The following is a 12,588-nucleotide window of genomic DNA, read 5'->3' as shown; positions in this document are numbered from 1 at the left end:
AAAATTAAAAACACAACACTGCCAGAAGTTTTTGCCCAAACTTCAAAAGCCTGTTTAAATGACTAAAACTAGAAGCATATATTCACTTTAATGTTAACTTACATGTATCATGTGAACTACTTATATACAACAAGTTATATGCATGTGTGTTTGGGACAGAGGGGAACACGGTTGCATTTGCAGCATATGCTGCCCATCATAAATCAAAGCACGAGACAGACGGGGCTCGGAGGAGAAGACCGGAAAATGTGACATAATGTACAATATTTGTCTGTATTTGCAATATCTGCGCGAGACAAACGCTGCCAGTGTGAATCCACAATGGGGGCGCGGGCTCCGGCTCTCCATACCCACCGCTCCTGCCCTGCTAACGCGTGCGGTGTGAAATGTGCCCAGATGTCCGCTTTCCAAGATTTGGGTGCGTTTTTAATTACCCGTATATCGCGGTCATCTCCCTCCGCCTCAGCCATTTTGATTGTTGTTGTTATGACCCTGGAAGTAATTGAAACTTCACAACTTTATTGTCCAACTCAAGGCCAGAAAATAAACGGTGACATAATCGATTATGGCACTTAGCCGCATCGATGCTGAATCATGCATGCCCCGCATTGCTATGCATCGCTGAATCGATTATTGTTGACACCACTAATTTTTGATACAATTATATTTGTATATATAATTGTAGGTATTCTGAGCACTGGCGATTCATTCACCATGCACCATTGCCAGCAGTTTTAGGTTTGGCATCAGCACTGTAGATGGGAAAAACAGATGCAAAAAACTAACCTATTGCAAATGTTTTTTTTGACGGACTAAAGTTTCGGAGGCAGTGTGCAAGCGTGACTGACATAACGTGAGGTCGAATTTATTTTTTGATGTACGAAAATTTTGCATGCGAATATCGGACTCAGTGTGCAAAGGCTTAAGTGTCAGGGCACGGGAAACCCCCTTAATGGGATAGTTCACCCAAAAATGACCAAAATAGCCAAACTATACGGGTTTATCACTAAAATTGTATCATACTTTGTCTACCCTTCAGACAGCATTATGGTAAAATTGGAGAACTATGGCAACAGCTTTCTTACCCGTACACAATGTTGTTAGTTTCCTTCAGCTTTTCCCCTAAAACAATGTTTGTAGTCATCCTGTTTGAAATTCTGACTACAAACACGCAGGTTGTTCTCTCCATATTTATGATTCTTTGAAGCCTCTAGCCGCTGCCTACAACGTGCTGGATCCTTCACTGTCTCACTCACGCTAAATGTTTATATATTTTCTCTCGGGAATAATACAAATCAACACCATTTGTGTTTGCTAAGCAGTATTACATACTAAAGCAAGGCGGTATTTGACTCTGGTCAAGGATAGCAGACTGGGACAGCAAAATGCCCACTGCATTATGGGTGTTGTAGCTTTTCTACCTATTTGGCAAAACAGCCTTTTTTCTAATTTTTCTTTAGTCAGGTAGCACTGATTAAAAAATAAATAAAATAAAAATTCTACTGCATAGACAGCCAGGTTTTATGATAGGCCCATTCTGCCAGCGGTGAATTACCACTTTAAGATATAACTGACTGTGTGTACATTAATTTCACATCATAACAGCATTTTGAGATGCAAGTGCATTGAACCACTTATGCCACGAGCACTCTTCACTATTAGCACATGTAGTGTTGGGGAAAGTTATGCTTTTAAAGGTAATGCATTACAATAGTATGTTACTCTAGCCTGACAAGCCAGACCCATATCAAGATGTTGGGTCTGGGAACTCAATCCGAGGGGCGGGTTAAACGGTTGTCTTTCAGATTCCCTCTGCACGCAATAGGATAGCGCTACAACCAACCAGAGCAGTGAAGAAGGTGAAGCGGAGCTAGTTGATAGATTAAACTTTCGCCGTATCCGGCAAAACTCTGAACACATCTTCCTTTCTTCAGAATGACTTCAGTGCCGTTCTTTGTTCTTTCCTCAAAGAAAAGCTGAACTCCAAGTCTTCCAGAGTCGCGGACAAAGCCGATTCGAAAGGCCGCTGTTCTCCAGCTTCTTTTTTTATGAGTAGCATGCAGAACCGCTGTCATTATCTTAAGCCCGCCCACCGACTCTATAAACGATGTGATTGGCCTGACCAGAGTTTGGTTTTTCCAGCTCGCAAGCCAACGGAGAGTTGCTAGACGCCCTTGGCTACAAATTACATTTGCTGTCGCTAGGGTGTGTCTAGATTTCTAGGCTAATGTTACTCCCTATAAAAGTAACTAATTGCATTACTTAGTTACTTTTTATGGAAAGTAATGTGTTACCGTTTTTCACATCTGGGCTGGGCTTGCTTGTTTGTTTTGTAATAACAAAAAAAAAGTTATATTTTTGGCAAATGTAAAGGTCCCTTCACCCAACAGTGAAATGAATAAGCCTCAGGCTGACAAAAATGCAAATTCATGCCTGAAATAACTTTCAGCTGTTCTGCCATTTTAGATTAAAGACGATAGCTTACAACACAAATGTGATGTTTGTCTAAAGTCAAGTATGGTTGAAGTGGATCATTGAAGGTCAGCAGCAAAGACATTTGGTTAATAAAGTGAGATTGAATGCATAAAGTATGTGATGGTTTTATTTTGCAAGTGAAATGAGTAAATGCCTGCTCACGTTTATTTTAAATTGGCTGTGCACTCACAATTTCTCTCAACATAGTGTCAGGAGAGCTGTCAGTCAAAAAATGAAGAAAAAACAAACAAACTTGTGGTACTTATCTGTAAAAGTAACTCGGATATTTTGTTGTTGATTTAAAAGTAATGTGTTACTTAACTAGTGCCATCATGAATCAGCTTGTTTGTGATTCTAAAATCGCTGAGGAGAGAATCGCGATGCAACAGAGAATCGTTTATTTTTTTCTCCCACCCCTACACTGTAGTGATGAATGCTTTAATGTACTGCGCTATGAAAATGCTGCTGTTGACTAGAGAGAAAGCGAGATCACATTCGCTGGCAGACGTTCTTCTGGAGAACTTCTAGACAAATCCCTCTACAAAGTTCGTTGTACTGGAGCTCTTCGAGTCGTTTGTGCTGTTAAAGGGATAGTTCACTCAAAAATATAAATTCTGTCATTAATTCCTCATGTCGTTCCAAACCCGTAAGACCTTCGTTCATCTTCGGAACACAAATTAAGATGTTTCTCTGAGCTCTCTGACCCCTCCATAGAGAGCAACAGAATTGCAACTTTCAAGGTCCAGAAAGCTAGTAAAGACTTACATTTATTTTTAGTTAAGATGTTAAAATAGTTCATGTGACTCCAGTGGTTCAACCTGAATTTTATGAAGCAACGAGAACACTTTTTGTGTGCAAAAACAAAAAAAATTATGACTATTCATCAATGTCTTCTCTTCCCTGTCACGCTCTTACGCTATTCATTTGTAGCGCTTCCGGGTTCTATGGCAGAACGCCGGCTCACTATTGGCTGAGCACGATCCCATGACCACATGCATGCGTTGTGGTGCTTATGTGAATTTTGGGTGAACTAACCCTTTATTAACCATTTTTAAACTGTATAAATAAGGCCGCTGCTATATAGTGATGTAAAGTCTGCTGCTGTTTGAATGTATTTCTTAAAATGCACAATGCCACAGCTGGAGAATTAGCCTTTTAAACAGATATTTATGCATTATTTAACAGTGCGTGTATGCTTCTGGGCCTTTAGCTGCTCTACATCCGGTCTTAAGATGGACTATTGCTTGCTTGACAATCCAAAAACTTTCTAATAGCAATAGACCTTTTAAAGATCTTCACTTAAGCATGCTTTCATTGTTCAAGTTATAAACATTAAGAGCCAGATTTACTAAACAGGAAAATTAGCGAGAGCTCAATCCCAAAAAAGTGCAGATGGGAGTGTAACGTTCAGTGTGTGTAATCTACTGACGACACGCACATTAAAGACACAGACGCAACCGGTCATTTCCATAATGACCAACACAATCTACCAGTTAACATCTGGTTTAAGACGTGCTTTATTGGGCGTGCTCAATAAGAAGTGCTCAAGTTGAAAAATCTGCACTTTGGTGGATATTCGCGCCGCGTTAACCAATCAGGAGCTTGCTCTAGTAGTGACAACAATGAGGAGAAAATCTGTATATTAATATCTGGTTCAGACAATATGATTATCACTGTGATAACATTAAATGACATGAAACACAACCCAGTCTCTTTTTGTTAAATGCAAGTTTATGTATGATCAATAATACAAAAGTATAAGTAAAAGGTATAAGAAGCTATACATGAAATAAAGCAAACAATTCAGTCAAACATTCAAAGTCAGTGCTAGTCGGCTACAACTGTAACGTAAAGTTATAGCCTAAAAATAAAAAAGTGATGAAACTTCACTTTGCCCTCAGCCTAAACAATTTGCCAGGGAACAAATTATAGATCCATGAGAGCAAAGATCGGCCGTTACATTTACACAAGACGAATTATAGCTCGAGGCACCACAGAGACATCAGAGCCAGCGGCAGACGGCAGAAGGACTGGCCGAGGAAAGGCTGCTCTCGCCGGGGTTAATGAGCGCCGCTGATCCACTGGAGCTCACAACTCCCAAAACGCCATAAATGATAAACGATAAAACGATAAAATGTTCAAAGAGGCGCTCTCTTTATAAATAAACCACACATTTGAGCTTTAAACAACTACATTATCGCCTGAAAAAGTCTTAAAACTACGTTTTGTCACACATTAACAGTAGATTTTAACAAAAAAAGACGTGTAAACACAGCCCATGTCAGCCATTTCTCAACGAGACGAGCTGCTGGCAGAAGCCCCTCCCATGAGGCGAATTTGCGTCTGTTGTGCAGTGAATGTCACACGCGAATGAAGCGAATTTCATGCGCGAATGAAGCGAGTAAACTCAAAATGTTCAAGCGTCCAACTTTACGCGAAAAGCACGATTTATTCGCGTCATTCGCGTCCGGTGTGAACGCCACATAACAGAGGCCAGCTAGTAGTTGCTGTGTGAGTAAACCTCACTCCTCTGATCTCAAGAGACGATCTAGCGACTGACGCTAGGGGTTGCAGCCTTTCGCCTTCTTGTTAGAGAAGTCTCTCATGCCGGCTGACCCAGGTTCGAGTCCCTTGGAGTGGGGCGGTTTGAACAGGAGGGGTTACACACGATTCATTTTAATACTCTCCTCCTATAAAACTGCGTCTGAAAGGGAAACTCCTACAAAAATGCAAATGCAATAAGATCAGCCGCAAAAATAACCCTTCACGCCTTTTCAGCGCTTATTCTTCACTGTGTACCTTTAGTGAATCCTGACAGTGGTTTTTTTAACGCCAAAAGAGGGTTTGCACTGGTGCAAACTGTTAGTAAATCTGGCCCTTAAGGTGTAAGTTTTTTTTTGTTGTTGCACATTTCAAGCAAGAAAAGATATTCTAGTAGAGCCCCGTAACAAAATAAAGACTTTGAAAAAGGGCACCGCAATGTGTCCCTGTTCTCCAGATCCTCTCTGATTTCAACAGTCAGTGTTTTGTTCTGGTTTTGTGTTTGTAACTGAGAGCTGTATTCTGTTTCACCGTGTGTCGTCTGCTTTTCCTCACTGCAGCTCTGCAAGAGTCTCAGACCGGAAATTTACCTTTACAACGTCAAGCAGCTCATAAATGTGAACTGAACGTGAAACAGATGAGCAGTCCTGCTTTACTTTCAGCCTGTTTATCTGTCCGGGCTGGACAAAGTGTGAAGTGTAAGATAGATCAGGACACAAGCTAGAGCACAGGTGAAATGCAGAAAAGAAGAGAGAGAGGATATCTGCCAATGGGGTCAGAAAAATCCTCTCGTTTTCCCTTTGAATGAAGTTGTTTTTTTCCCACCCCATTGGCAGATATTTGTCTCGATGACAGATATGAGATGTTGACTAACTCCTTTTTTACTCTTTGACAGAATCTGAGGTTATCTACAAAAACCACGATGGGCATGTGATCAGGTTTAACATCCTCACGAACAAGACGGAGATTGTGCTGACGAACGTCACATTTGTGAGTAAATCTTCATTTATACAGGCTAAAGTGATGTCCGGCCTAGGAAAACTGACATCTTCACCCTTTATTCGAAGATTTTATATCATATTACGTAGTTGTGCTTGGAGTCGCTTGTTTTATTATTGATAATAACAGAATTAAACATGCCAAATTGTGCAGACATCATTTTTATCCAGGCATACAGTATACAAAGAAATGATTAACACATGCAAAATAGGGGTGTGAATCGCCACTGGTCTCACGATTCGATTTGAAATCACCAATGCGTTGCATCTTAATTTTCAATATTGCTGCACATAGCTACATTTTCGGCAATGAATACTGATTATCTCTTCATCACCTGTTAGTGGGTGGGATATATTAGGCAGCAAGTGAACATTTTGTCGTCAGAGTTGATGTGTTAGAAGCAGGAAAAATGGGCAAGCGTAAGGATTTGAGTGAGTTTGACAAGGGCCAGATTGTGACGGCTAGAGGACTGGGTCAGAGCATCTCCAAAACTGCAGCTCTTGTGGGGTGTTCCCGGTCTGCAGTGGTCAGTCTCTATCAAAAGTGCTCCAAGGAAGGACCAGTGGAGAACCGGCGACAGGGTCATGAAGGACCAGTGGAGAACCGGCCACAGGGTCATGAAGGACCAGTGGAGAACCGGCGACAGGGTCATGAAGGACCAGTAGAGAACCGGCGACAGGGTCATGAAGGACCAGTGGAGAACCGGCGACAGGGTCATGAAGGACCAGTAGAGAACCGGCGACAGGGTCATGAAGGACCAGTGGAGAACCGGCCACAGGGTCATGGAGGACCAGTGGAGAACCGGCCACAGGGTCATGAAGGACCAGTGGAGAACCGGCCACAGGGTCATGGAGGACCAGTGGAGAACCGGCCACAGGGTCATGAAGGACCAGTGGAGAACCGGCCACAGGGTCATGAAGGACCAGTGGAGAACCGGCCACAGGGTCATGGAAGACCAGTGGAGAACCGGCCACAGGGTCATGGAGGACCAGTGGAGAACCAGCCACAGGGTCATGAAGGACCAGTGGAGAACCGGCCACAGGGTCATGAAGGACCAGTGGAGAACCGGCGACAGGGTCATGAAGGACCAGTGGAGAACCAGCCACAGGGTCATGGAGGACCAGTGGAGAACCGGCCACAGGGTCATGAAGGACCAGTGGAGAACCGGCCACAGGGTCATGGAGGACCAGTGGAGAACCGGCCACAGGGTCATGAAGGACCAGTGGAGAACCGGCCACAGGGTCATGAAGGACCAGTGGAGAACCGGCCACAGGGTCATGGAAGACCAGTGGAGAACCGGCCACAGGGTCATGGAGGACCAGTGGAGAACCAGCCACAGGGTCATGAAGGACCAGTGGAGAACCGGCCACAGGGTCATGGAGGACCAGTGGAGAACCGGCCACAGGGTCATGGAGGACCAGTGGAGAACCAGCCACAGGGTCATGGAGGACCAGTGGAGAACCGGCCACAGGGTCATGGAGGACCAGTGGAGAACCAGCCACAGGGTCATGAAGGACCAGTGGAGAACCGGCCACAGGGTCATGGAGGACCAGTGGAGAACCAGCCACAGGGTCATGAAGGACCAGTGGAGAACCGGCCACAGGGTCATGAAGGACCAGTGGAGAACCGGCCACAGGGTCATGAAGGACCAGTGGAGAACCGGCCACAGGGTCATGAAGGACCAGTGGAGAACCGGCCACAGGGTCATGGAGGACCAGTGGAGAACCAGCCACAGGGTCATGAAGGACCAGTGGAGAACCGGCCACAGGGTCATGAAGGACCAGTGGAGAACCGGCCACAGGGTCATGGAGGACCAGTGGAGAACCGGCCACAGGGTCATGGAGGACCAGTGGAGAACCGGCCACAGGGTCATGGAGGACCAGTGGAGAACCGGCCACAGGGTCATGAAGGACCAGTGGAGAACCGGCCACAGGGTCATGAAGGACCAGTGGAGAACCGGCCACAGGGTCATGAAGGACCAGTGGAGAACCGGCCACAGGGTCATGAAGGACCAGTGGAGAACCGGCCACAGGGTCATGAAGGACCAGTGGAGAACCGGCCACAGGGTCATGGAGGACCAGTGGAGAACCGGCCACAGGGTCATGGAGGACCAGTGGAGAACCGGCCACAGGGTCATGAAGGACCAGTGGAGAACCGGCCACAGGGTCATGGGCGGCCGAGGCTCATTGATGCCCGTGTGGGCCGATCAAACAGACGAGCTATTGGAGCTCAAACTGCTCAAGAAGTTAATGCTGGTTCTGATAGAAAGGTGTCAGAATACACAGAGCATCTCAGTTTGTTGTGTATGGGGCGGCACAGCCGCTGACCAGCCCATGCTGACCCCTGACCTCCGCCCAAAGCACCAACAGTGGCACGTGAGCATCAGAACTGGACCACGGAGCAATGGAAGAAGGCGGCCTGGTCTGATGATCACGTGTTCTTCTACATCGCGTGGATGGCCGGGTGTGTGTGTGCGTGGCTTACCTGGGGAACACATGGCACCAGGTGCACTATGGGAAGGTGGCAAGCCGGCGGAGGCAGTGATGCTTTGGGCAATGTTCTGCTGAGAAACCTTGGGTCCTCCATCCATGTGGATGTTCCTTTGAAGCGTCCCACCTACCTAAGCATTGTTGAGACCATGTCCAGCCTTTCATGGAAACGGTATTCCCTGCTGGCTGTGGCTCTTTCAGCAGATAATGCGCCGCCACAAAGCACAAATGCTTCAGGAATGGTTTGAGAAGCTTCTCTCAACATTGACTTGGCCTCCAAATTCCCCAGATCTCAATCCAATCGAGCATCTGTGGGATGTGCTCAACAAACAAGTTCGATCCATGGAGGCCCCACCTCGCAAGTTACAGGACTTAAAGGATCTGCTGCTAACATCTTGGTGCCAGATACCACAGCACACCTTCAGGTGTCTAGTGGAGTCCATGCCTCGGCTGATTTGCCAGCAAAAGAGGGACCAACACAAAATTGAGTCATAATGTTATGCCTGATCGGTGTATATGAGCTCCCTTTTTATTTGATCTGCTCCAAGAAAGTACACTTCCTGAATGTAGCAAACATCAAAAACATCTTAAGTCTGAACACAGCAGACGACAGGAGCGTTTATAACTAACAAACACTACTAAAAGCATATGAACACATGTGCACACACACACTCTGTACATGTTAAAATAGTGGGTGCACTTTTTATTACTCGTGTTTCGCCTCCTGCCACCATTTTACGCAAGCGAATGATGTGTCGAATAATGTCAGAGAAACGTCAGTAGGCTATAATCGATACAGAATTGTCCACGACTGATTAATTTCAACACCCCTAATGCAAAAACATGTATATATACATAATGTTGTAGTTAATGTATGCTTTTACCGGTGAGCTTTTTGATTTTCTATGCATTTTTTTCTACATTGTTTTGCATTTTGCTCAATAATCAAAGGACTAATGTAGAAACACAGGCTGAACATACAATTGAGCTCATACGGTTACACCATCCATGTTTTTTTCTGTTCTGTCCAGGACACTTTTAAAGCCACCAAATACTCGATAAGCCCAGACATGAAGTATGTGCTCTTTGCCTACAATGTTAAACAGGTATGTGATGGTTTTTATTGTGTTTTTTTGCATGTTTATATTTCTTTAGTGTGTGATGTTGCTGTTTGAGTCCCTCCAGCGGGAGTTCTTCTCTATATCAGTGTTTCTGAACTCCTGAGACGCCTCCATTGAGGTCTTGAGTTTTCCTCCGGAAATTAACACATCACAATATTCCTCATTATAATAATAATTCATACGCAGAATAAAGGGGCGGGGTTGAGTTAGTTAGTAGTGTGTTGAAACTGGCGGTTATGATAAGGAGTGGGACATTTCCCAAACACGCTGGAAGCCCTTGACTAATCACAACACACTGCTCCAGCCGACCAATCAGAGCACATTGTGCTTTTCAGAAGGCGGGGCTTCATAGAGACAGTGCACAAACTCTCATTCTAGTAATATGGCTTATTTATTGTGTTTAAGATCGGATTGTGTGTTCATTAACAAAGGAATTAAGGCAATAAAGGTGGTTTTGTTTAATATTTGTTGTTTTGTTTTCTGCCTGCAGGTTTACCGGCACTCGTTCACGGCGTCCTACATCATATATTACATTCACACCAGGTGGAGTAAGATCTGTTATTGATCTCCCTGTATCTCACAGACTTCCAGAGAACACAGTCAATACAATTCAGTGTTTAAACATGCCTTTGCTGCACAACGGTAAACAATGTGAAATGAGCTGAAAAGTATGTAATTAAATAAGTCGTAATTGGAGAGGAGTGGAGGAGACACTTTGAACAAAATGCTGTGATGGTGAACAGTTCAGTTTAATAACCGTGTAAAGTTAATCAATTATGAAATGAGTTCAGATTCAGCTATAAGCAGACATCGAAGAAAATGGTCTCATTATTCAGCTCAAGTTTTGTTCTCATCCGATAGGGCTGCAACTTATTTTAAAAACAACGTTATTCCACGTCCTGCCCAATGTTGTCCCCCAAAGCATCAAAGCTATGAAAACTATGCCTTTGTTTTGAACAGGCGACCTCTAGCGGACGGAAAAGATACATAGTGCAGCTTTAACCTGATATAATAACTAAAACAGAAATACAAAATTATTGTAAAAAAAATAGATGTTTTTAAAAAAAAATGATCAAAAAAGTGAATTAAGCTCTTTCGTGTATTTTTGCGCTTGAACGATCAAAAACACAATTATGTCAAAAATGTGAGTTTTGACGTGTATTCAAGTAACAGTTGGTTATGTGATGCTTAAATGCTCAATTAATGCATTACAATTGAACTAAACTCATTAGATTTTAGTCGACTAAAACTAGACTAAAACTAAATCACAATTTGCTGTCAAAATTAACACGGACTCCAGAGGTTTAACCTTAATTTTATGAGTGCTTTGTTTGCGCAAAAAAAACAAAAACATAATTACCTCTTTATTTACAGAATATTAATCTCCAACGTGTGTTCACATGAGCACCATTACACATGTGAGTTGTGTTAAAGCAAGAGTAGACGTTGCATCTACTGCAGCAGAAATGTAAAAGCTGTTGTTATAATGTCAATTTGATCATTGTCTTGTGTGTGTGTGTGTGTGTGTAGGGAGGTTTTGCAGCTGGACCCTCCAGAGGTGTTGAACTCTAAACTGCAGCATGCGGCGTGGGGCGTTCAGGGCCAGCAGCTGGTGAGCTCAACTTTTACTATCAACCGGAAGGCATTATTACCAGGGGAAGCGGGATTGGGCTAGTTTTGAGTTAGCCTGACGTCGTCATACTCAGATTCTAGTCAGAATATGAGTCTGCTCCTGCTCCATTGGGCTGTAATTATGGGGTGTGTTTCAACCGAACCAGGAAAGAAAATGCCTCTGCACTCAATAGGCTATATGCACACGCAGGCGATTACGTACTTCCGCTAAAATCTCCGCCAGCTAAGCTACTTCCGCTTTCATACTGTTGAGGTGATTTTTTTGTCCCCAAGGCCCAAGTGATAGCGTTATGGCAAAGAAAACGTTTAAATTCCAGCGAACCGACAGCACTACAGCTGAACATTGTTGTGTGCCTCTGTGTCAAGCCTCAAGTAAGTACAACAAAGTACTTAGTTTTCACACATTTCCATCTGATGCGGAAATAAGGCGAAAATGGCTTGTCGCTATCCGGAGGGACAACTTTACAGTTACTCCCCATACCCGAGTATGTAGCCGGCATTTTAAAAAGGAGGATGTTCGTGAGCCAGGGTCCGAGACAGGGAGACGGCTATTAGTTAAGGGAGCTTAAGGATAGACCTACAACCAATCAGAGCAAGTGATGTATGTTGGGCGACGCATAGTTGTCAACAGAACACGCTGGAAGAAGTAGAAGAAGAAGATGAGTGTAAGCAATCTTTGCCGGTGTTGTAAACAGAATTTAAGGACCACATTTTTGAGAGCAATAGTAAAAGTGAACTCATATACGAACAAGTTCTCCGTTTAGTAAACGAGTTCAACCCAATCGCTCTTTAGTGACGTGATGATGACGTTACTGTTGATCATCTGTCCATCATCGTATAAAGCCCGCCCTGATGATTTGATTGGTTTTTATTTATATTCATACATTTAAGTATACATTAAACTTTTAATAAATGGTTCAATTTAAATAAAAAATAAATAAATAAAAAGCCATTTAATGTCATCCACCTCGTTTTGTGGCCTTTTTAAAAAAAAAAAGAAGTATCGGTTCAGGCACCGTTTAAGCACCGGAACCGTTTTAAAAGTATCGGTTTGGCACCGGAATCGAAAAAAACCCAAACGATACCCAACCCTACTCATCATACAGCGATTGACTGTTTTTGTTATTTTTCAGCAGCGAAAATAGTTTCAAACAAACACAGCAGAACCACAGCGCATCTGATATGACCGGCATAAAGTTGCCGAATTTAGGGGCCGTCTCTAAAGTTACAAACAACATTGTTCAAACTTCAATAGCATTTGAAGAGAATGACAGTCATAAAACTGACTGTAAAGTGTTCATCTAGGTGTCAGGTATGATGCACACCTTTTG

General features: G+C 43.7%; 1 protein-coding gene across 1 annotated transcript in view; it reads left to right on the top strand.

The window, feature by feature from the left end:
* Positions 1 to 12,588, top strand: part of dpp10 (dipeptidyl peptidase like 10) — an 86,071-nt gene that overhangs the window by 39,818 nt on the left and 33,665 nt on the right. The window contains exons 4-7 of the mRNA XM_079822432.1: positions 5,912 to 6,006; positions 9,536 to 9,610; positions 10,116 to 10,168; positions 11,156 to 11,237. Of these exons, the coding sequence (XP_079678558.1) occupies positions 5,912 to 6,006; positions 9,536 to 9,610; positions 10,116 to 10,168; positions 11,156 to 11,237 (305 nt within the window). The remainder of the gene's footprint in view (positions 1 to 5,911; positions 6,007 to 9,535; positions 9,611 to 10,115; positions 10,169 to 11,155; positions 11,238 to 12,588) is intronic.

The sequence above is a fragment of the Gobio gobio genome (assembly GCF_949357685.1).
Source record: "Gobio gobio genome assembly, chromosome: 7".
Classification (NCBI taxonomy): Eukaryota; Metazoa; Chordata; class Actinopteri; order Cypriniformes; family Gobionidae; genus Gobio; species Gobio gobio.
The sequence above is the reverse complement of the archived record's forward strand: the minus strand, read 5'-3'. Positions and strand labels throughout refer to the sequence as shown.